Source organism: Nerophis ophidion, linkage group LG25 (assembly GCF_033978795.1).
Source record: "Nerophis ophidion isolate RoL-2023_Sa linkage group LG25, RoL_Noph_v1.0, whole genome shotgun sequence".
Classification (NCBI taxonomy): domain Eukaryota; kingdom Metazoa; phylum Chordata; class Actinopteri; order Syngnathiformes; family Syngnathidae; genus Nerophis; species Nerophis ophidion.
In genome coordinates this window covers 25,312,235-25,336,115 of record NC_084635.1, presented here as the reverse complement: position 1 = coordinate 25,336,115, position 23,881 = coordinate 25,312,235, and the positions used below count along the sequence as shown (strand labels likewise).

General features: G+C 39.8%; 1 protein-coding gene across 2 annotated transcripts; it reads left to right on the top strand.

Moving 5' to 3' along the window:
• kiaa0895l lies at positions 1 to 18,041 on the top strand. Of its 2 annotated transcripts, none has more exons than XM_061887010.1 (7): positions 1 to 235; positions 7,306 to 8,045; positions 8,115 to 8,258; positions 10,504 to 10,600; positions 12,680 to 12,985; positions 14,121 to 14,218; positions 16,848 to 18,041. In XM_061887010.1, the coding sequence occupies exons 2-7, from the start codon at positions 7,341 to 7,343 to the stop codon at positions 17,007 to 17,009; spliced, it is 1,512 nt and encodes a 503-aa protein (XP_061742994.1). In that variant the 5' UTR covers positions 1 to 235; positions 7,306 to 7,340; the 3' UTR covers positions 17,010 to 18,041. The 2 variants fall into 2 exon arrangements, with proteins under 2 accessions (XP_061742994.1, XP_061742993.1); XM_061887009.1 differs by having other exon boundaries at positions 2 to 235; positions 10,468 to 10,600.
• Positions 18,042 to 23,881: the final 5,840 nt, after the last annotated feature.

Sequence of the window (23,881 nt, the reverse complement as noted above, 5' to 3'; positions counted from 1 at the left end):
TACAGCCGGGAATGTATGTCATCACGCAGCGACGTATTACGTAATTTCTTCCAACACTGTCGCCGCTTCCTGGCCGGCGCAGGCAGGCGATCGCCTCAGGGCCTCAGCAGGTCGGACCGTTATTCGCTCCTTGTCTCCCTGCTCCTGCACCACAACTACCGCCGAGTGCTGGTGGTCATGATGTGCGAGTGAAGCGCCAGGGCTGGGAGGACAAACCTCCACAACACCTTGTTCGGTATGTACTGTCTGTCTAGTCTGCGTTTTAAGATAAAATGTTGCAATGTGAGCTCGTTCTACAAAACAAACGAGACCAACATCAACATTTGGAATGATATTGCAATGACTACATTTGTATTTAATTAGTTTAAGCTGTAGTTGATTAGCAACTAATTTGTGTTCTTGTGGAGGTTGTGTTCATCCACTGTTATCGATACAGTTAACAGTGGAATCAGTTTATGTTGACTCACTTCTTTATTTTAATTTTTTTTGTATTTTTCTAATTATTATCTACTTGTGACTATTACCAGGTATATTAGATAAATTATTTTTAAACTTACAGCAGGTACTCTCCCACTTGGAGGTATTTTATTTTTGTGTGTGTTCATATCAGAGGTGGGTAGAGTAGCCAGAAATTGTACTCAAGTAAGAATACAGTTACTTTAAAGATGTATTACTCAAGTAAAAGTAAGGAGTAGTCACCTAAATATTTACTTGAGTAAAAGTAAAAAGTATGTTGTGAAAAAAACTACTCAAGTACTGAGTAACTGATGAGTAACCTGTTCGTTTAATGATTTCGGCAACAAATAATGCACAAAAACATAAAAATAACAATGAGCAAATTCAGAGCCAGGAATATCTCTTAAGCAACTAAAACAATAATATATATTAAATAATAATACATTAAAATAAAAAAAATTAAGGCAAATTGAGCCACAACAACTTAACAGCACCATAGGCTCAGTAGGCATTGATTGATTGAAACTGTTATTAGTAGACTGCACAGTACAGTACATATTCTGTACAATTGACCACTATATGGTTACACCCCAATAAGTTTTTCAACGTTAATCAATTACTTAATAAATGACCAAGTTGAGGTGATCTACCTCATATATACATATGCACACATATCATATATATATATATATATATATATATATATATATATATATATATATATATATATATATATATATATATATATATATATATATATATATATATATATATGTCTTGATTGGATTATCCGGAGAATAGTGCTCGATACCGTGGTAGAGCGCAATATGTAGGTGTGGGAAAAAAATCACAAGACTACTTCATCTCTACAGATCTGTTTCATGAGGGGTTCCCTCAATCATCAGGAGATTTTAATGGAAGCATTCACATACAATGGTTTATATAGAGCACAGAGTGGGTGGGTACAAGCAGGCGTAGGGTGTGGTGATTGGCTCATGTGTTACCTAGGAGGTGTTTCCGTCTATGGCGGCATGTTGAAATGATTTCACTGCGCTTGTTGAGGGATGATAGATCTGGATGATATATAATAAACAGTTTCTCTTTTAAGCATAGGTTGCATCTTTTATTACCACTGTTGTAAGGTGTGCTGGATGCAAGAATTTGCCATGTTATTGAATATTCAACATTATTGTCTTTGAGGTTCCAAATGTGTTTGCTGAGTTCTGTGGAATTCTGCAAAGTCTGGTTTCTAAAGGAGGCGTTGTGATTATTCCATCTTGTTTTGAACGCTCCTTCGGTTAATCCTACGTACGTGTCGGATGTGTTAATGTCCTTGCGTATTACCTTTGCTTGGTAAACGACTGATGTCTGTAAGCACCTTCCGTTGAGAGGGCAATCAGGTTTCTTGCGACAGTTACATTCATTATTGGTTTCAGAGTCGTTTAGTCTGGGGGTAGGCAGTCCTTTTGCAATTGCTTTGTTGTGGTTTGAAATGATTTGTTGCATGTTATTCATACAAAGGACTGCCTACCCCCAGATTAAACGACTCTGAAACCAATAATGAATGTAACTGTCGCAAGAAACCTGATTGCCCTCTCAACGGAAGGTGCTTACAGACATCAGTCGTTTACCAAGCAAAGGTAATACGCAAGGACATTAACACATCCGACACGTACGTAGGATTAACCGAAGGAGCGTTCAAAACAAGATGGAATAATCACAACGCCTCCTTTAGAAACCAGACTTTGCAGAATTCCACAGAACTCAGCAAACACATTTGGAACCTCAAAGACAATAATGTTGAATATTCAATAACATGGCAAATTCTTGCATCCAGCACACCTTACAACAGTGGTAATAAAAGATGCAACCTATGCTTAAAAGAGAAACTGTTTATTATATATCATCCAGATCTATCATCCCTCAACAAGCGCAGTGAAATCATTTCAACATGCCGCCATAGACGGAAACACCTCCTAGGTAACACATGAGCCAATCACCACACCCTACGCCTGCTTGTACCCACCCACTCTGTGCTCTATATAAACCATTGTATGTGAATGCTTCCATTAAAATCTCCTGATGATTGAGGGAACCCCTCATGAAACAGATCTGTAGAGATGAAGTAGTCTTGTGATTTTTTTCCCACACCTACATATATATATATATATATATATATATATATATATATATATATATAAATGTATATGTGTGTGTGTGTGTGTGTGTGTGTGTGTGTATATATATATATATATATGTGTATGTATATATATGTATGTATATGTGTATATATATGTGTATTTACAGTATATATTTGTATATATATATATATATGTATGTAATTGTATATGTATGTGTATAAATATATATGTATATATATATGTATATATATATATGTATAAATATATATATATATACACACATATATATATATATATATATATATATATATATATATATATATATATATATATCTCTCTTGATTGGATTATCCAGGGAATAGTGCTCGATACCGTGGTAGAGCGCAATATGTAGGTGTGGGAAAAATCACAAGACTACTTCATCTCTACAGAACTGTTTCATAAGGGGTTCCCTCAATCATCAGGAGATTTACTGGAGATCTCCTGATGATTGAGGGAACCCCTCATGAAACAATTCTGTAGAGATGAAGTAGTCTTGTGATTTTTCCCACACCTACATATATATATACATACATACATACATACATATAGTGGGGCAATAAAGTAATTAGTCAGCCACCGATTGTGAAAGTTCTCACACTTAAAATGATGACAGAAGTCTGTAATTTTCATCCATACATACATATAGTGGGGCAATAAAGTAATTAGTCAGCCACCGATTGTGAAAGTTCTCACACTTAAAATGATGACAGAAGTCTGTAATTTTCATCATAGGTACACTTCAACTTTGAGGGACAGAATCTGAAAAAAAAATCCAGGAATTCACATTGTAGGAACTTTAAAGAATTTATTTGTAAATTATGGTGGAAAATAAGTATTTGGTCACTTCAAACAAGGAAGATCTCTGGCTCTCATAGACCTGTAACTTCTTCTTTAAGAAGCTATTCTGTCCTCCACTCGTTACCTGTATTAATGGAACCAGTTTGAACTCGTTCTGTATAAAAGACGCCTGTCCACAGCCTCAAACAGTCAGGCTCCAAACTCCACTGTGGCCAAGACCAAAGAGCTGTCGAAGGACACCAGGAAAATAATTGTAGACCTGCACCAGACTGGAAAAAGTGAATCTACAATAGGCAAGCAGCTTGGTGTGAAAAAATCAACTGTGGGAGCAATTATCAGAGAATGGAAGACATACAAGACCACTGATAATCTCCCTCGATCTGGGGCTCCACACAAGATCTCATCCTGTGGGGTCAAAATGACCATGAGAAGAGTGAGCAAAAATCCCAGAACCACACGGGTGGACCTGGTGAATGACCTGCAGAAGGCTGGGACCAAAGTGACAAAGGTTACTATCAGTAACACACTACTCTGACAGGGAATGAAATCCTGCAGTGCCAGACGTGTCCCCCTGCTTAAGCCAGTGCATGTCCAGGCCCGTCTGAAGTTTGCCAGAGAGCACATGGACGATAAAGCAGAGGATTGTGAGAATGTCATGTGGTCAGATGAAACCAAAATAGAACTTTTTGGTATAAACTCAACTCATCGTGATTGGAGGAGGAAGAATACTGAGTTGCACCCCAAGGACACCATACCTACTGTGAAGCATGGGGGTGGAAACATCATGCTTTGGGGCTGTTTTTCTGCTAAGGGGACAGGACGACCGTGTTAAGGAAAGAATGAATGGTGCCATGTATAGTGAGATTTTGAAGATGAAACATGGCTGGGTCTTCCAGCATGACAATGATCCCAAACACACCGCCAGGGCAACAAAGGAGTGGCTCCAGAAGACGCCTGTGAAAGTCCTGGAGTGGCCTAGCCAGTCTCCAGACATCAACCCCACAGAAAATCTGTGGAGGGAGTTGAAAGTCTGTGTTGCTCGGTGACAGCCCCAAAACGTCACTGCTCTCGAGAAGATCTGCATAGAGGAATGGGCCAAAATACCAGCTACTGTGTATGCAAACCTGGTAAAGACCTTTAGTAATCGTTTGACCTCTGTTATTGCCAGCAAAGGGTATATTACAAAGTATTGAGTTGAATTTTTGTTATTGACCAAATACTTATTTTCCACCATAATTTACAAATAAATTCTTTAAAATTCCTACAATGTGAATTCCTGGATTTTTATTCCATATTCTGTCTCTCACAGTTGAAGTGTACCTATGATGAAAATTACAGACCTCTGTCATCATTTTAAGTGGGAGAACTTGCGCAATCGTTGGCTGACTAAATACTTCTTTGCCCCACTGTATATGTGTGTGTGTATGTATATATATATATATATATATATATATATATATATATATATATATATATATATATATATATATATATATATATATATATATATATATATATATATATATATATATATTGGGGAGCATGGTGAAAGAGGGTTTAGTGCGTCTGCCTCATAATACGAAGGTCCTGAGTTCAATCCCGGCAGACTTTGCATGTTCTCCCCGTGACTGCGTGGGTTCCCGTGGTACTCCGGCTTCCTCCCACCTCCAAAGACATGCACCTGGGGATAAGTTGATCAACAACACTAAATTGGCCCTTGTGTGTGAATGTTGTCTATCTGTGTTGGCCCTGCGATGAGGTGGCGACTTGTCCAGGGTGTACATTGCCTTCCGCCCGAAACCCAGCTGATATAGGCTCCAGCAACCCCCCGCGACCCCGAAAGGGATAAGCGGTAGGAAATGGATGGATATATATATGTATATGTGTATGTTTATATATACGTACGTATGTGTATATACATATATATGTATGTGTATATACATATATATATATATATATATATATATGTATATGCATGTACCTATTTATACTGTAGCTACCTGTGGTTTTAATGTTTGTGCCATATGATGTTCATCGTTCCCATGCTCTGTGAACACACTGTGTTGGCAGAGAATGAAGAAGTGTTGTAGTGTATCTGGAGAAGCACAGACACAGACGGGAGGGAATACGTGTTGGTTGCCAGTTGTTAGCATAAGATTGGCAATAAAAGTTAAAAAGAGAATCAAGCGTGTGTCTTCTTTTGGATGCTATAATACACAATATACCTTTTAATACGTTTTTACGTAAAAAAAAACAACAAATTTGTAAGATGTGGCGACATATATTTTGCCCTGGCCGTGCGCCACGATTGAATACAAACTTTATAAACACATTATTGTCATATTATTACTTATGGCAGTGGTCTCAAACTCAATTTACCTGAAGGGCCACTGGATGCAGAGTCTGGGTGAGGCATACTCACTCAGTGTTGCATACTCCTCAGCATGTCTAGTTGCATAATGAAGTTTCAAATTGTATCCCTTGTGCACCGCAACTTTCTCTGCGCAAATAAGACACGTCTGGGTGCCCCTGTGCTCAACAAAGAAATATTGCATCTCCCACTTTTCCTGGAATTGTCTTTGCTCATCACTAACCTTTCTCTTCACTCTAGGCTTTGAAAAAGACATGTCTTGGGGTTGTGGAATATATTTGTATTCAGCCCACGCAAGGAGAATAATGTTATTTCCGCAATGTGTGTCGTTCCGCTTTTCCTCCCTACAGCAACACACCGGTTGGTGGATAATAGTCGGGATAGCGAGCGCAAAAAAGTGTTATCCGGCATCATATAGAAATATATGTAGTGTTCATCGTGTGAGGCAATGCAAATTAAACAATAAAAAAAACTAATAACGGTTTGAATTGGTCCAAGTTATCGGGGACTGTTATTACTGACGGACAGGTGTCGTGGTTTGACTGCAGCCAGGCACATAAGAAAACCCTTGTCTCCATGGCAACGTCTCTGTCGCTTTCACTCATTTGCCGCTTTTCCGCTAACGCAGGGGTAGGCAACCAACAACGTTGAAAGAGCAATTTTGGACCCAAATAACACAACGCGCGGTCAAGCGCCTTTCATATAAAACTTACGGGCCGCACTAACATTAAACTTTCATATTAAGGTGGGGGCCGCGTGTGTGAGACCCCTGACTTATGATGTGTGTACAGTACACGTATTTGTTTTTTTCACCGATTTATGACAGAGTTGAAGCATGTTGAAGTATCACAGTGATAATACAGTACAGTGTATAACAAATATGTCACCAGACGGTCGTAGCTCAATTTAGGACCCACCTTTCCCTTCAATAATTAAAATCTTAACTAAAACAAAACTGATACAATGGCACAACAGTCATGAGATTATTGGAATTCTTGCTGGTAAAGCAATGGACGAGGGTTTGAGTCTTGACTTGGGCATGTTTTTTTCTTTTTACTAATTTAACAGCAATTTGTGATAACAATGAAAAACCCTTATTTTAACATTTTTATTGGGAAATGTTATAACATATTTAGATATTAATGCTGACAGGTATGCCCTCTGCAGTCATTAGACATGACAAAAACCAGTAAACATAAGGACAAGGCTTTGATTGTTTTTCTATTTTGTTTAGGAAATGTCGAACCTGTAGCGTCGTAATGTTTTCAGTGACACTAATGTGGCGGTAAAATTTGCACCAAACAACGTCCAGGCATTTCACAAAAATTGTTATCACCCATCTGTCTGATACTGCCTGTCAGAAGGTTGACTGTAGGACTCAGCGCTACACCAGAAAGAGGAGTTGGGGCAGGACTTTTACAAAAACTTTTTACCCTTCATCTTCTGCTATCACTCATTGCATCACCGCAACATCATTCTGTGCTGTGTCTGCATCAGTCAGAGCAAGACGGACGGACCCCGAGGCTGTGGTGATGGTGTTGGACTCAGTGGAAGTCTTCATGGATCATGTTGAGGGGGACCACACTGGGGGCAGCAGCTTGGAGCCAGACAAAGCTGCCAAAACCAGCAGCACCATCAAAACCAAGCGGAAACATCAGGCTGGAAGTAGCAAGGTTTCCAAACAGGAAAAAGTGTCGCAGAACGGGTTTGTGGCTCAGACAGAGACTGCCAGAGTAGTAGAGAGGAAGCCAAAAATGGGTGCCACGGCCAAACAACCTCTTTGTCTCCTGAGCCTGGACATAACGCCTCAGCGTTTGCGAAGATCTCAGGACCAGAAGGTAGCCAGGCGCCTCGTGCAACCACCTTGGCGCAGTTCCACCGCCCCACCGCCCCCTAATCGCAGCCTGACTAGCCCCAGACTGGGCACCCGTGCCTGGATGCGTCGCAGCGAGAGCTCATGCTCAGTCAACCACTCCCTGGGGCTAGATGCCAAAAAGGGTCTAATGCGACCCGCCACCTCCTTGCCACACATTGCTAAAAGGACGACAGACCACTCACTGCCTTCCCCAAGCAGGCCATGCCTGCTTGTTGCCCTCAGACCTTTAAACCTGGAGCAGGAGAAATACACGTTCTTCCAGTCCGACTTCAAGTACGAGCCTCAGTTCGAGTATGCCCAGCCTGAGCCGAGGTCCGTTTTGGACAAGTACAGCGAGGGCTCCAGACTTTTCCTCGAACAGGTATGACACAATCGAAGGAAAATATCCAATCTTCAAAAGACATTGGTTCATGTTTGTGTGTGACTGCAGGCTGTTGGAATCATGGAGTGTGTCCTGAATAAGTTTGGCTCCTATGAGACTTTTGTGGAAGTCACAGGTGGTGGTGTGCTTCCTAAAAGTCAAGTGTGGGCCGCAGTGCGCAAATATCTGCAGAAGGAAAGTTGTGTGGGTGAGGTGAGTGAAAAGATAGCCTGTGTCTCCTAAGCTCAGTGCCTAAAAACACTTTGACATCCTTTAGTCCTAGCGAAGCATCAGGTTTTACATAAACTTCAGAATCTGTGTGCTATTTTGTTTGACTGAATACGTGACATTTGTATTATGGAAAATGCCACCAAGAAAACATGCTATAAAATCTAAGGTTGTCAATTCTGTTGCAAACAAAAAGTCTTTGTGATTAAGAAACATCAATAATATCAATAAAATCATATAATACAGTTAAATAAATGCACGATTGATAACACAATATACTGTACTGTAAATGTATTTGTTATTTTATTCACACCTTTTAGTGACCTAAAGGAAAAGGATATTGCAAAAATACTTGATTGGATAACATTTGATGCACCAAGCCAGACCTGGGTAAGTTAAGGCCCAGGGGCCATATGCGGCCCGTTAAGCTTTTCAATCTGGCCCGCCGGACATTCCCAAATATTTTTTTTAGATCTGTAAGATGGAAAATGTAGCTGCCATTATGATGTGCAGTGATGTTTTCAAATAGCCATAAGTCTTGAATTATACAACATATTTCAATGGTTGGAATTTGCGCTTTTGCGTGATATTTTAGTGACTTGTGTTGTCCTAATACCAATAACATATTGATACTTTTCGGTACTTTTTGATTCTTTTCTAAATAAAGGGGACCAGAAAAAATTGCATTATTGGCTTTATTTTAACAAAAACTCTTAGGGTGTGGCAGAGGTGGTATGGTACCGAATATGATTCATTAGTATCGCGGTACTATACTAATACCCGTATACCGTACAACCCTACTAGTTACAACGGTAATCTACGTCACAGCAGGTCAGACGAGGCAGCAAGCAGTGTGCGTGGGGAGTATTTCCGCAGAGTGTTTCCAGAGCGGCCAGCCTGACATGTGGGTGGAGATTTTTACAAGAAAGTTCTAAAGCTTAGTGATATATCACATACATCAGATTGTAGATGTTTTTTGTTTTTTTTACCCTTCGCGTTCATATTTCGCTGTTTGTTGCATTTTTGTTGCATTTGGCTTTATTGTAAAATATGTCGATTGAGGGGGTGTGACGTTCATCTATTTTTAATATTCAGGCTTTTATCGTTCATAGAAAACATTTAAAATCCATTCCGTTTTTCCGTTCATAACATTTTTAGCATTCAATCAGACTTTATTGTGAGGTTTTGTATTACCGGTAGTTTTCCTAAAAATAGATTTACCGGCCCCCAACACACTTTTTTCTCAAAATTTGGCCCCAGGGTTAAAATAATTGCCCAGGCCTGCCCTAAGCAATGTTTTTCAATTCAAATAACTTTATAGTTGACTGACTCAATGAAAAGACACACAGTATATGTGAAATCAAGCGAGAAAAATACAAAAGTTATTCCATCAGACAACTACATTTCCAATCAGGTAGCTTTAACCTTATAAAGAAAGTGCAAGTGCAACTGGAATATGATTTCGAGTTTCATTTTTAGCTGACGATATCTCCAAGGCATCTATGTAACTCAACTTGCAGTTGGTTTTAATAAACTCTTTAAATTACTTTTTGTAAGGTCACAGTCTTGAAAATTATTAGTTTTTGCAGCACTATTTGTACTTTGGGTCAGACAATGCTATTTGTAGTATTGTTTCCAATCTTCGCCCTCTGGTCCACTGTGGACTAGCAAAATTAGCTGTGTGCTCGCGGCAACATGATTTGTGATTATTTGATACTGTACTTAGTTTAAAAGCTTCGGTAATCGACAAAGTATTTGTTGCACACAACGTTCTCTTCTCCATTTTTACTTAAAAAAAAACATTATCCCGGTCCCTACCTATAAAAGTACCCAATGTTTGGACCCATCCCTATTTCCAAGATCTACAGGCTCGTTGTGTCCATGAAGTACCTAAATTAGCCCTGCCCCTTTACGAAGGTAGTCTTAATCTCAAATTATGTGGGTAAAAGACAACTGTCACAGCAATTGTCTTTTCTATTCAAATATCTCCATCACCACAGGCAAAACTAAAAGGCCGTCATAGGACCTCGGGGACAAGATTGTAAACCTACACAAGACTGGAAGAAAGAATCTTGTTAAGAAAGAGACCACTATAACAAATTATCTAAAGTTTCCAGAGGCATTAAGGCATTGTTTGGTTGTCCTTGTGAGGACAATGGTGATGTCGTGTGTGTGTGTGTATGTTTGTCTGTAGGTTGTGGTACGTCTGTCTGACGAGCTGCTCTCTCAGGCAGTGATGGTGGTGGAGAGTTGTCGTCCCACTCTGACCATCAACCTGGCCGGAGCCCGTCAGCACTGGCTGGAAGGGATGCTGAGACATGAAATAGGTGAGCTGACACATGCCACGGTCATGGATGTCAAGGTTTAAAAACGTGTTTTAATGCTAAACAATAATTATGTCTCTGTGCTTTATGGTTGAACATCAACTTCTGCGGCCATTTTAAGAATAAGAAGTAGACAATGGACCAGGGCTCGATGCATCACTGTACTTAAACCACAAAAGTGCATGCGGTAATTGAGCCAGTTTTTAAACAGTATTTCGTAAACATACAAACCCCGTTTCTGTATGAGTTGGGAAATTGTGTTGGATGTAAATATAAGCGGAATACAATGATTTGCAAATCTTTTTCAACCCATATTCAGTTGAATGCACTACAAAGACAAGATATTTGATGTTCAAACTCATAAACTTTTTTTTTTTTTTAGATAATAATTAACTTAGAATTTCATGGCCGCAACACGTGCCAAAGTAGTTGGGAAAGGACATGCTCACCACTGTGTTACATTACTTTTTCTTTTAACAACATTCAATAAATGTTTGGGAACTGAGAAAACTAATTGTTGAAACTTTGAAAGTGGAATTGTTTCCCATTCTTGTTTTATGTAGAGCTTAAGTCGTTCAACAGTCCGGGGTCTCCGCTGTCGTATTTTACGCTTCATAATGCGCCACACATTTTCGATGGGAGACAGGTCTGGACTGCAGGCGGGCCAGGAAAGTACCCGCACTCTTTTACTACGAATCCACGCTGTTGTAACACGTGGCTTGGCATTGTCATGCTGAAATAAGCAGGGGCGTCCATGATAAAGTTGCTTTGATGACAACATATGTTGCTCCAAAACCTGTATGTACCTTTTAGCATTAATGGTGCCTTCACAGATGTGTAAGTTACCCATGCCTTGGGCACTAACACACCCCCATACCAACACAGATCCTGGCTTTTGAACTTTGCGCCTATAACAATTTGGATGGTTATTTTCCTCTTTGTTCCGGAGGACACAACGTCCACAATTTCCAAATATAATTGGAAATTTGGACTCGTCAGACCACAGGACACTTTTCCACTTTGCATCAGTCCATCTTAGATGAGCTCGGTCCCAGCGAAGCAGGCGGCGTTTCTTGGTGCTGTTGATGAACGGGTTTGGCTTTGCATAGTAGAGTTTTAACTTGCACTTACAGATGTAGTGACCAACTGTAGTAACTGACAGTGGTTTTATGAAGTTTTAGTGTGTGAATGTTGTCTGTCTATCTGTGTTGGCCCTGTGATGAGGTGGCGACTTATCCAGGGTGTACCCTACTTTCCGCCGGATTGTAGCTGGGATAGGCGCCAGCGCCCCCCGTGACCCAGAAAGGAAATAAGCGGTAGAAATGGATGGATGGTTTTATGAAGTGTTCCTGAGCCCATGTGGTGATATCGTTTACACACTGATATCAGTTTTTGATGCAGTACCGCCTGAGGTATCAAAGGTCTGTAATATCATCGCTTATGTGCAGTAATTTCTCCAAATTCTCTGAACCTTTTGATGATTTTACGAACCGTAGATGGTAATATCCATAAATTCCTTGCAATAGCTCGTTGAGAAACGTTGTTCTAAAACTGTTCGACAATTTGCTTACAAAGTGGTGACCCTCACCCCATCTTTATTTGTGAATTACTGAGCATTTCATGGAAGCTGCTTTTATACCCAATCATGGCACCCACCTGTTCCAAATAAGTGTTTGATGAGCATTCCTCAACTTTATCAGTATTAATGCCACCTTTCTTAACTTCTTTATCATGTGTTGCTGGCATCAAATTCTAAAGTTAATGATTATTTGCACAAAAAAAAATGTTTATCAGTTTGAACATTAAATATGTTGTGTTTGTAGCATATTCAACTGAATATAGGTTGAAAATGATTTGCACATCATTGTATTCCGTTTATATTTACATCTAACACAAATTCCCAACTCATATGGAAACAGGGTTTGTAATTTTGAAAGTTTCATGAGGAAAAAAATTGTATCTCTTGATTTTATGAAACAGCTTTAGCATAGGTTTGCGTTGTAATGATTGCCATTTTAGTAATAGTTTGTATTACAGGAATAGGTCGATACATGGTAAAATTCAACCTTTGTTCTTTTTTAGGCACACATTATCTGCGAGGGGTCAACAACAGTCTTCAGCCCTGGTCCACCGCAGAAGGCAGGAAGCAGTTTGGCCTCAAGCCGGCTAACCCCACTGAGGAAGGGCTAGCCAGCCTGCACAGTGTGTTGCTACGGAAACAGCCGTACCTTTGGCGTGCGGCTCTTCTTTACTATACAGTTTTCCATGCCGGCAAAATGAGCTTCAGTCAGCTCTTCAGCCACATTGCACGCTTTGTTAAGGATCCAGACGTCCGCTGGGAATACTGCCTGCGCGCCAAGAGGGGACAGACGGACACGTCGCACGCCGGTAAACACACACACACACACACACACACACACACACACACACACACACACACACACACACACACACACGCACACACTAAGGCTGGGCGATATGGCCTTTTTTTAATATCTCGATATTTTTAGGTCATATCGCGATACACAATATAATCACAGCAGTATGATGATTCTATGTATCTACATTAAAACATTCTTCTTCATACTGCATTAATATATGCTCATTTTAAACTTTCATGCATAGAAGGAAATCACAACTGAGTCAATTGACCAAAACTGTATTCATTAAACAGTTAAGAAGTGGCACAAAAATTCATGTCATTTCCAAAACTGAAAGTGCAAGATTGTCAGACATTTTCAAACAAGCTATGAGTGCACTTTTGTGCATGATGTCATTAAGATGACGTATCGAAAAAACACACAGCTAACGTTACCCATGCTGTTACCTCTCTGCTCCGCGAGGGCGTATACGTATGACGTGACAGTATGTGACGTGTGTAAGAAGGTGCGCTTCTGTGAGAAGGAGAGACAACAAAGAGTGAAAAGAGCCTGTAATGAAATGCCCGCAGCTAAAAACAACTGTGTGAGAACGTATACTTGAATATCATGATAGTCATTTTCTATATCGCACATGGTAAATGGGTTGTACTTGTATGCCGCTTTTCCACCCCTTTTTAAGGAGTCCAAAGCGCTTTGATAGTATTTCCACATTCGCCCATTGACACACACATTCACACACTGATGGCGGGAGCTGCCATGCAAGGCGCTCACCAGGACCCATCAGGAGCAAGGGTGAAGTGTCTTGCCCAAGGACACAATGGACGTGACTAGGATGGTAGAATGTGGGGATTGAACCAGTAACCCTCAGATTGCTGGCACAGCCACTCTACCAACTTCGCCACGCCGTCCCCACATAGACAAACCCGCGATGTATCGCCCAGCCCTAAAACACACACACACACACACACACACACACACACACACACACACACACACACACACACACACTCTGTAGTGAGCAATAGACGTCTTTAAATATCATGTAACAAGTCAGAACAACATTTTGTGCCTCATGTATAAAGTGTAAAAATCAGTATTGTGATTTCTACATCTACGGTAATCAGGCATGTTAATCTTCACAGGCTGCTTCAGTAAAGACCAAGTTTACTTGGACGGGGTCCTCAAGATACTTCGCCATCGGAGGGACATTGACTTCAAGATGTTGACTTCCCTGGGAAAGGTCAGTGTAAGAACTTTATGTAAGCAATCCACAGGATATGGCACAGGAGTGACTCCGCTTTTCCCCCAGTCTTTTCGGATGGTTAATCACTTGAGCAAAAATGTGTGCTTGTAAAGTTTTTTCTTTAACAAGTTTTAAATATAACTGATTGATTGACACTAAGATACTAGTATAGATACCCGTTAAAGGAAAACCCACAAGCCTGAAAGAATGTTGGCCTTATTTTACGCTTTCCTTGTGTAACTACCACCAGAGGTGGGTAGAGTAGCCAGAAATTGTACTCAATTTCAAGGGGACGGCGTGGCGAAGTTGGGAGAGTGGCCGTGCCAGCAATCTGGGGGTTACTGGTTCAATCCCCACCTTCTACCATCCTAGTCACATCCGTTGTTTCCTTGGGCAAGACACTTCACCCTTGCTCCTGATGGATCCTGGTTAGCGCCTTGCATGGCAGCTCCCGCCATCAGTGTGTGAATTTGTGTGTGAATGGGTGAATGTGGAAATACTGTCAAAGCGCTTTGGGCTCCTTAAAAAGGGGTAGAAAAGCGCTATACAAGTACAACCATTTAACATTTAATTCAAGTAAGAGTACTGTTACTTTAGAGATTTATTACTCAAGTAAAAGTAAGGAGTAGTCACCCAAATATTTACTTGAGTAAAAGTAAAAAGTATGTTGTGAAAAAACTACTCAAGTACTGAGTAACTGATGAGTAACCTGTTCGTTTAATGATGACGGCAACAAATAATGCACAAAAACATAAGAATAGCAATGAACAAATTCAGAGCCAGGAATATTTCTTAAGCAACTAAAACAAAAATATATCAGAATCAGAAATCAGAAATATTTTAATAATCCCCAAGGGAAAAAATATATTTTAAAAATGTTATTATTAATATAATATCATATTAAAATGTATTAAGTAATAGTACATTAAAATAAAAATAATTAATGCAAATTGAGCCACAATAACGTAACAGCACCATAGGCTCAGTAGGCAGAGATTTACAAAGGAAAATAGCCTTTACGCAAATCATGAAGTCTGATAGGTGTGGGCTGCACCTGGGAACACATGGGCACTTCTGATTGGTGTTTGTATGCATGAGTGAGTGTGTGTGTCTCTGTCTGTCTATGAGGCTGCAGTACGTTAATAAATTATACCCAAACTATGTACATTTGACAGTGATTTGTCGCAGGGAAGCTAACATTAGCCCGCGGTGACAGCCAAAATATCTACTAACGCGATGTGCTTCCTCAAATTTGATTTTGAGTTCATGTAAGCTGAAATGTCCACTTGTTTGGGGAGACACATATGACAACGCCCTACATAACTGTTTTTTTGGTTGTCTGAATCGTGAACATCGATGTTATGTGAGGCCAGGGGTGTTTGCGTTCGTTGTCGTCTCTGCCATTGTTGTTGTTTGCCGCTAAAACTTTTTGGGCAGTTAATCATGTGACCGCCTGGCTCTGTTTGATTGGTGAAACGGAGTCAAACGTCACCAGTGACTGCATTTGATTGGTGAAACGCAGGCATGCGATAGATCCTACTTTGAAGGTATGTCTGACAACGAAAACCAAAAAAACGTGTGTTAACAGATCGATAAAAATCAGTAGCGAGCTGAATGTAGATAAATGGAGCGGAGTAAAAGTAGCGTTTCTTCTCTATAAAAATACTCCAGTAAAAGTATGTTGCATTAAAACTACTCTTAGAAGTAAAATTCATCCCAAATATTACTCAAGTAGATGTAGCACGTTACTACTCACCTCTGACTACCACAAAATGATGCACTTTTTATAGTGGAACCCATTTAAGTGGACCAACTCATCAAGTCTGATCCACTTAGTTTTTCTTTTTACTACCAAGTGCCTGCTTAAGCCAACATCGACATACATAGTCAACTGCTTTTGTCGACATAAAATTAGAGTTTAGTAAGTAATATCAATAGAGGAATGATACTGGTACCGTTGCTAAGTGTGCCAAGTTTGTGAAATTAGGGTTTTGTACTAGATCACACTCCTCAGCCTTCCTGGTAAGGTGTACTGGAGAGGAGGCTACCCCAGATAGTCGAACCTCGGATTCAGGAGGAACAGTGTGGTTTTCGTCCTGGTCGTGGAACTGTGGACCAGCTCTATACTCTCGGCAGGGTCCTTGAGGGTGCATGGGAGTTTGCCCAACCAGTCTACATGTGCTTTGTGGACTTGGAGAAGGCATTCAACTCTGTCCCTCAGGAAGTCCTGTGGGGAGTGGTCACAGAGAGTTTGGGGTATCGGACTGTCTGATTGTGGCGGTCCGCTCCATGTACCATCAGTGTCTATATCTCCCGGCTGGCCTGGGAACGCCTCGGGATCCCCCGGGAGGAGCTGGACGAAGCGGTTGTGGATAGGGAAGTCTAGGCTTCCCTGCTTAGGCTGCTGCCCCCGCGACCCGACCTCGGATAAGCGGAAGAAGATGGATGGATGGGTTTTGTATTATACATTTGTTAATGACATATTGTACACTTTTAACCTGTGGTTTGAATTGATATCAGTCTTCCTTGGTTCTTCCAAACAAGTGAATCTGAAGCACATGTTCATTGTGCTAACTTTAGTAACCATAGCAACATACGACTACGTTGACCACCTTGACTCCTGCAGGTGTCCTATGAAGATGTGGAGAGGCTACGTTATTTAGCAGTGACCACCAACGCCAGAATCCCACATTTCATGCGAGATGAAGACCGCTACCTTCAACACTTGGATCAGATTGTCGCCGTCAACAAACTGGACGATGCGGCGTTGCAACAGATGCTACCATGAGCACCAGCACCCGGATGTTGCTAATTATGCGGCACTTCTGAATAGCACTTCAACTATTCAGTATTGGCGCCGCTCTATCTGAGCAACTTTTGGTACTTGAAGGATACAAACAAAAACTGAGAAAAACACTACTTTCATCCAGCGCAAGACTGTAAGACTATTACACACCACCTCACCCTCACCGGTTCCTGCTATGATGTTGCCTCAGTACGCACAACACGCCGTGAAACTAGGCCTGGGCACATTACACAGTTTAATGGATGGCAGATTGTTCCCCAATACTATTGTCAGCATCGTTTTGAGACCAAATTAAACAGAAGTGTAATCATAATATAATATACGACAATATTAATAATGTAACCCTTTCAAACGCAAAAAACTTTTATCATTAGTATTTTTCATACAATAAAAATAAAAATGACTCTCAATCTCTGTTAGCAAAAATTGCTCTTCAATAAATATTAGGCATTTTGAAATGCTGTTTTTGTTGCCATTACTTTCAAACAAATTCATGATACTGGCTCTTTTGACCATGATGATGGGTTCATTTTGCACAAAGCAATTTGTCACAAATTATCGAGTTAATTTATTGTTGGACTAATAATCAGCCCAGGCCTTTATGTCGCTATACCCTAAATGTAGTATTATTACCACGGGAATGTCTGTATAAACTGCTGCTTATTGATTTAAGAATCACGTTATCCACGCAAATATAATTTTTTTTAAACTTTGTGACGTCAAACTCAATGTTCCTGGCAGTAGCTGGCATTGCTTCGATGTCGTAGAACATTTTACAAAGGACACTAAGAATGCTTCATGTTGTAGTCCAACGAGGCCACACATCCTTAAAATAAGTGCCAGTGGCTTGGGGAGGATTTATAATAATCAGAATTTTTCAAAGCAGGGATCATTGGGCTGATGGGCCGACATAGGCCACAAAAACATTGAGTTAGAAATAGGAAAAAACAAAAAAGACATCTTTAAAAAAAAATATGTAAATAACCGTATTTAAAAAAAATCCCTTTTAGAAATGTGCTCTCTTTTATCACTCCTTGGGTGAAAGTTGGGCATTCCTGTGATAACTATGGCCAGTCTGCACAAGAACAGAGTGTGTCAACAAGCAGGCTGTGCTGGAAAACACCAGGCCAGTAAGGCTAATGATGAGACTAGAAAGCATAGTCAATGTTTTCTGTAGGACTAAAAGCTATCTGTAGTGTTGGGTTGGTAGATGTTGCTCTGTTTGCAGAATTGGCCGTAATGCAAACTATTAAACTATGCAAAGTCGGTTTTTTTTAGTCATGTTTTTTATGTCAAAAGACTGAGTGCTTTTAGATGTTGGTGGGGCTCATTGAGAAGAGCGATACATGCTTTTACGTTAGTTTAGTGTAAAACCAAAAAATTTTTCTGGATTTGTCACTTTTTTGGAAAACACTAGAAAGCTCTGAATATTCACTAAATATAGTGAAAAAAGATGCAAAATTTGCAGCACCGAGCCGTCTTGCGATGTCTTCTTATTCCCGCGCAGACCAGCCATTAATGAAATATGTTAAAAAGCAGAGTTACGATGCTATCAACTGCACGAAGTTGGAACAACGAGCTGTATGCACAGATTATGTGTTAGCACCCAATCAAATTAATAAATTAATTTATGCGAAAGACAAATATGACTTCCTTTGCATGCTAACGTGCTAAACCACTTATTTGTCTACCACGGGAAGAGGTTTATTGTTTTGTCATTTTGGAATATAGTTAAAAGGAACTGTCCAGAACTTTTGCAGTGAAGATGTTGCTATTCTCGTCCAAATGCTTGTGGAAGACTGGAATTCAGCGTTACTCATGCAGACGAAACCACTGTTTTATCATGTTCTATCTAGGAAACAAAACTTTGGCTTTCACTGATGGTAAGTCAGTGATTGCTTTGTTTTTTAAAATATTTTGATTTTATATATGTATTTATTTGTTTTGTACGTTGTTCATTGCCAATATATTTCAGCCCTGTAATAAAAATATATAGTATGTAATTTGAAATCAAGTCATTGACCCAGTAGTAATGATAATGTGGTCTCTCTTATTAAAATATATACTTTTTGGTGAACCAGCAAAGTAGGTAAAACAATGCATGCAAGTTTGTGTTTGTTGTTTTCAGAGAAAAGTGGTGTAAAAGTTGTGGCGAGTGCATATTTACCTCTTCAAACCATTTTTTTCACACTTTGAAGTATAATATTTTAAAAGATGTTTAGAGAATTCGAGCTAAAGTGTCATTGTTGTGCCTCTCAATAGATCATACTTAAAGCTAATGATGTGTGCCTGCAGCTTATTGACACATTTTACATATCAGACCAGTCCTTCGAGTCAGAAGACCACTAGACCGGTGGAGGAAACCAGGTAACGACAAACAAATGGAATAAACTTTGCAGCCTTCCCAGCTTTAAAGCATGACTTTTATGTTTACTGCATTTCTGGTGTCTGTTTTTGACTTGAAATATTGTATTTGTATGCTGTTGTGTTTTCAACATCCTAACAACCACCTGGAAATCATGAGGTTGATATGCAGTTCAATAATTAAAAACACATACTAGATAATAATCTGTGACTTTGTTTTATCTAATATTAAAAACAATGCTGATGTGGTTATAAATTACATACAGCATACCTAGTTAGGCTAATTGAGACTTTGATTCTTCGTGCCATTTAAAATTGACGAAAGTAAACTGTTCTAATAAACAAATGGGGAAACAGTTACAAAACTCCTCAGACGGAGTGATGTACACATCGTAAAAATACAAACTATTAACAGTGATGAACAATTAACACACCGACGTGTCTGTAATTACATGAGTGGATTTGATTGATTGATACTTTTATTAGTACATTGCACAGTTCAGTACATATTCCGTACAATTGACCACTAAATGGTAACACCCGAATAAGTTTTTCAACTTGTTTAAGTCGGGGTCCACGTTAATCAATACATGGATATACAAACCCCGTTTCCATATGAGTTGGGAAATTGTGATAGATGTAAATAAACGGAATACAATGATTTGCAAATCCTTTTCAACCCATATTCAGTTGAATATGCTACAAAGGCAACATATTTGATGTTCAAACAAATGAACTTTAAAAAAAAAATCATTAACTTAGAATTTCATGGCTGCAACACGTGCCAAGGTAGTTGGGAAAGGGCATGTTCACTACCGTGCACATCACCTTTTCTTTCAACAACACTCAAACATTTGGGAACTGAGGAAACTAATAGTTGAAGCTTTGAAAGTGGAATTCTTTCCCATTCTTGTTTTATGTAGAGCTTCAGTCGTTCAACAGTCCGGGGTCTCCGCTGTCGTATTTTACGCTTCATAATGCGCCACACATTTTCGATGGGAGACATGTCTGGACTGCAGGCAGGCCAGGAAAGTACCCGCACTCTTTTTTTTACGAAGCCACGCTGTTGTAAAACGTACTGAATGTGGCTTGGCATTGTCTTGCTGAAATAAGCAGGAGCGTCCCTGAAAAAGACGGCGCTTAGATGGCAGCATATGTTGTTCCAAAACCTGTATGTAACTTTCAGCAATAATGGTACCTTCACAGATGTGTAAGTTACCCATGCTTTGGGCACTAATGCACCCCCATACCATCACAGATGCTGTCTTTTGAACTTTGCGCGAATAAGAGTCTGGATGGTTCGCTTCACCTTTGGTCCAGATGACACAATGTCGACTATTTCCAAAAACAATTTGAAATGTGGACTCAGACCACAGAACACTTTTCCACTTTGCATTAGTCCATTTTAGATGATCTCGAGCCAAGAGAAGCCGGCGGCGTTTCTGGATGTTGTTGATAAATGGCTTTCCCTTTGCATAGTAGAGCTTTAACTTGCACTTACAGATGTAGCGACGAACTGTATTTAGTGACAGTGGTTTTCTGAAGTGTTCCTGAGCCCATGTGGTGATATCCTTTAGAGATTGATGTCAGTTTTTGATACAGTGCCGTCTGAGGGATCAAAGGTCACGGTCATTCAATGTTGGTTTCCGGCCATGCCGCTTACGTGGAGTGATTTCTCCAGATTCTCTGAAACTTGATATTATGGACCGTATATGTTGTCTTTTTTAGCACATTCAACTGAATATGGGTTGAAAATGATTTGCAAAGCATTGTATTACGTTTATATTTACATCTAACACAATTTCCCAATTCATATGGAAATGGGGTTTGCATAATCCTACGCAAAGTGGCGCAAAAAATGCAGTTAGAAACAATGGTTGCTTCAGCAGTAATAAAAAGAGCCCTGGCTGACCCTCTCTACAAGCAGGAACGCACTGCGTGGGGCTTCACGATCCATGGGGCCCCATTTTTGCATGGAGGCACATGTCAATTAATGAACAACAGGGCGCTTCATATAAAATTTTGCACCAAACCTATTTCCACCCCTTTCATGTTTCATAATTACTGAGAATTACTGCTGTTATTTTTTTTTTTTAAATCAGTTAAATCAAACTTTTGATTTTGAATTACCGTAACCATAAATTATTCCTTGCTTGCATATATTAAATTAACTAAAAAATAACAGCAAAAGATCTGGATACAATCCAATTGTATTGTCAGATTATCATACAGTAACATTTAAAAATGTTTCCTTTTGCTCAGAACTTTCTAAAAGTGTTATCTAAAGTCCCATCTGGGTGTAATTTGAAGCAACATTTTACAGTGCGCACACCAGTCAGCATCTCCACCCTAATCTTTGCACTGACTTATGCATTGACCTAATCACAGACCGTAAAACAACCTGCGCCAACTTTTATGTAACTGTCCGCGGTTCAAGTAAAGTAGCGTGTACGGTCAATTATTAATTGTTTGAATAATATACCTACAAACCTCGTTTCCATATGAGTTAGGAAATTGTGTTAGATGTAAATACAAACAGAATACAATGATTTGCAAATAATTTTCAACCCATATTCAGTTGAATATGCTCCACAGACAACATATTTGATGTTCAAACTGATAAACATTTTTTTTTTGTACATAATCATTAACTTTAGAATTTGATGCCAGCAACACGTGACCAAGAAGTTGGGAAAGGTGGCAATAAATACTGATAAAGTTGAGGAATGCTCATCAAACACTTATATGGAACAACCCACAGGTGTGCAGGCTATTTGGGTACAGTTGGGTGCCATGATTGGGTATAAAAGCAGTGTGGGAGGTGGGGCGTGGTCCACGCGCCGCCTGTGGACAGGGCATGCGCATGAGCCGGCTGGAAGCAGATGACAGGTGAGTGAATACCTCAGCTGGAACGAGTTACCTGATCACCTGTCTCTTTATTAGCAACTTCTGTGACTGCAGAAGGGGGCTGAAAAGCCAGGAGAAGGAACGCACGGCGGGGCTAAAGAAGGCACGTGACCCAAAACAAGAGACTTCTTGGGAAAAAGAGACACTTTGGTGGAAACAAAATAAAAAGTTTGCAAACTTGGCGACGAGCCTGAGTGTGCTTCATCGGTCCAAAAGAACCCCACGGCACAAGACTGCTACAAGCAGCTTCCATGAAAAGCTAAGTAATTCACAAACAAGGATGAGGTGAGGGTCACCACTTTGTAAGCAAATTGTCAAATAGTTTTAAAACATTTCTTAACGAGCTATTGCAAGGAATTACGGACTTTTGATCCCTCAGGCGGTACTGCACCAAAAACCAACATCAGTGTGTAAAGGATATCACCACATAGGCTCAAGAACACTTCATAAAACCACTGTCAGTAACTAGAGTTGGTCGCTACATCTGTAAGTGTAAGTTAAAACTTTACTATGCAAAGCCAAACCCATTTATCAACAATATCCTGAAATACCGCCGGCTTGGCTCACCTAAGATGGACTGATGCAAAGTGGAAAGTTGTTCTGTGCTCTGACGAGTCCACATTTCAAATTACATTTGGAAACAGAAGACGTGGTGTCCTCCAGAACAAAGAGGAAAATAACCATTCGGATTGTTATAGGCGCAAAGTTCAAAAGCCAGCATCTGTGATGGTATGAGGGTGTATTATAGGCGCAAAGATCAAAAGTCAGCATCTGTGATGGTATGAGGGTGTATTAGAAGTGTCCAAGGCATGGGTAACTTACACATCTGTGAAGGCATCAGTAATGCTGAAAGGTCCATACAGGTTTTGGAGCAACATATGTTGTCATCCAAGCAATGTTATCATGGACGCCCCTGCTTATTTCAGTAAGACAAGTGTTACAACAGCGTGGCTTTGTAAAAAAAAGAGTGCGGGTACTTTCCTGGCCCACCTGCAGTACAGAGTTGTCTCCCATCGAAAATGTGTGGCACATTATGAAGCGTAAAATACGAGAGCGGAGACCCCGGACTGTTGAACGACTGAAACTCTACATAAAACAAGAATGGGAAAGAATTCCACTTTCGAAGCTTCAACAATTAGTTTCCGCAGTTCCCAAACGTTTGAGTGTTGTTAAAAGAAAAAGTGATGTAACACAGTGGAGAACATGTCCTTTCCCAACTACTTTGGCAAGTGTTGCAGTCATGAAATTCTAAGTTAATTATTATTTGCAAAAATAAATAAAGTTTATGAGTTTGAACATCAAATATGTTGTCTTTGTAGTGCATTCATTGAACATCAAATATGTTATCTTTGTAATGCATTCATTGAATATGGGTTGAAAAGGGTTTGCAAATCATTCTATTCAGTTTATATTTACATCTAAGACAATTTTCCAACTCATATGGAAACGGGGTTTGTATATTCATGATTAATGTGACAATTTTTTGTGACTAATCACTTGAGTCAACTTATTATTTTTCACTGCTCTATTGAGGATATATCACAAATTATAATATATAATACATATAAGTTGGTTAAGTAAAG

What these genes read in the sequence shown, in the direction of transcription:
- kiaa0895l (XM_061887009.1), top strand. Translation starts at nt 7,341, where the DNA reads ATGGTGTTGGACTCAGTGGAAGTCTTCATGGATCATGTTGAGGGGGAC. An exon ending in CCAGACTTTTCCTCGAACAG is followed by an intron (nt 8,046 to 8,114) that starts GTATGACACAAT and finishes GTGTGACTGCAG; the next exon opens with GCTGTTGGAATCATGGAGTG. An exon ending in TGTTGACTTCCCTGGGAAAG is followed by an intron (nt 14,219 to 16,847) that starts GTCAGTGTAAGA and finishes TGACTCCTGCAG; the next exon opens with GTGTCCTATGAAGATGTGGA.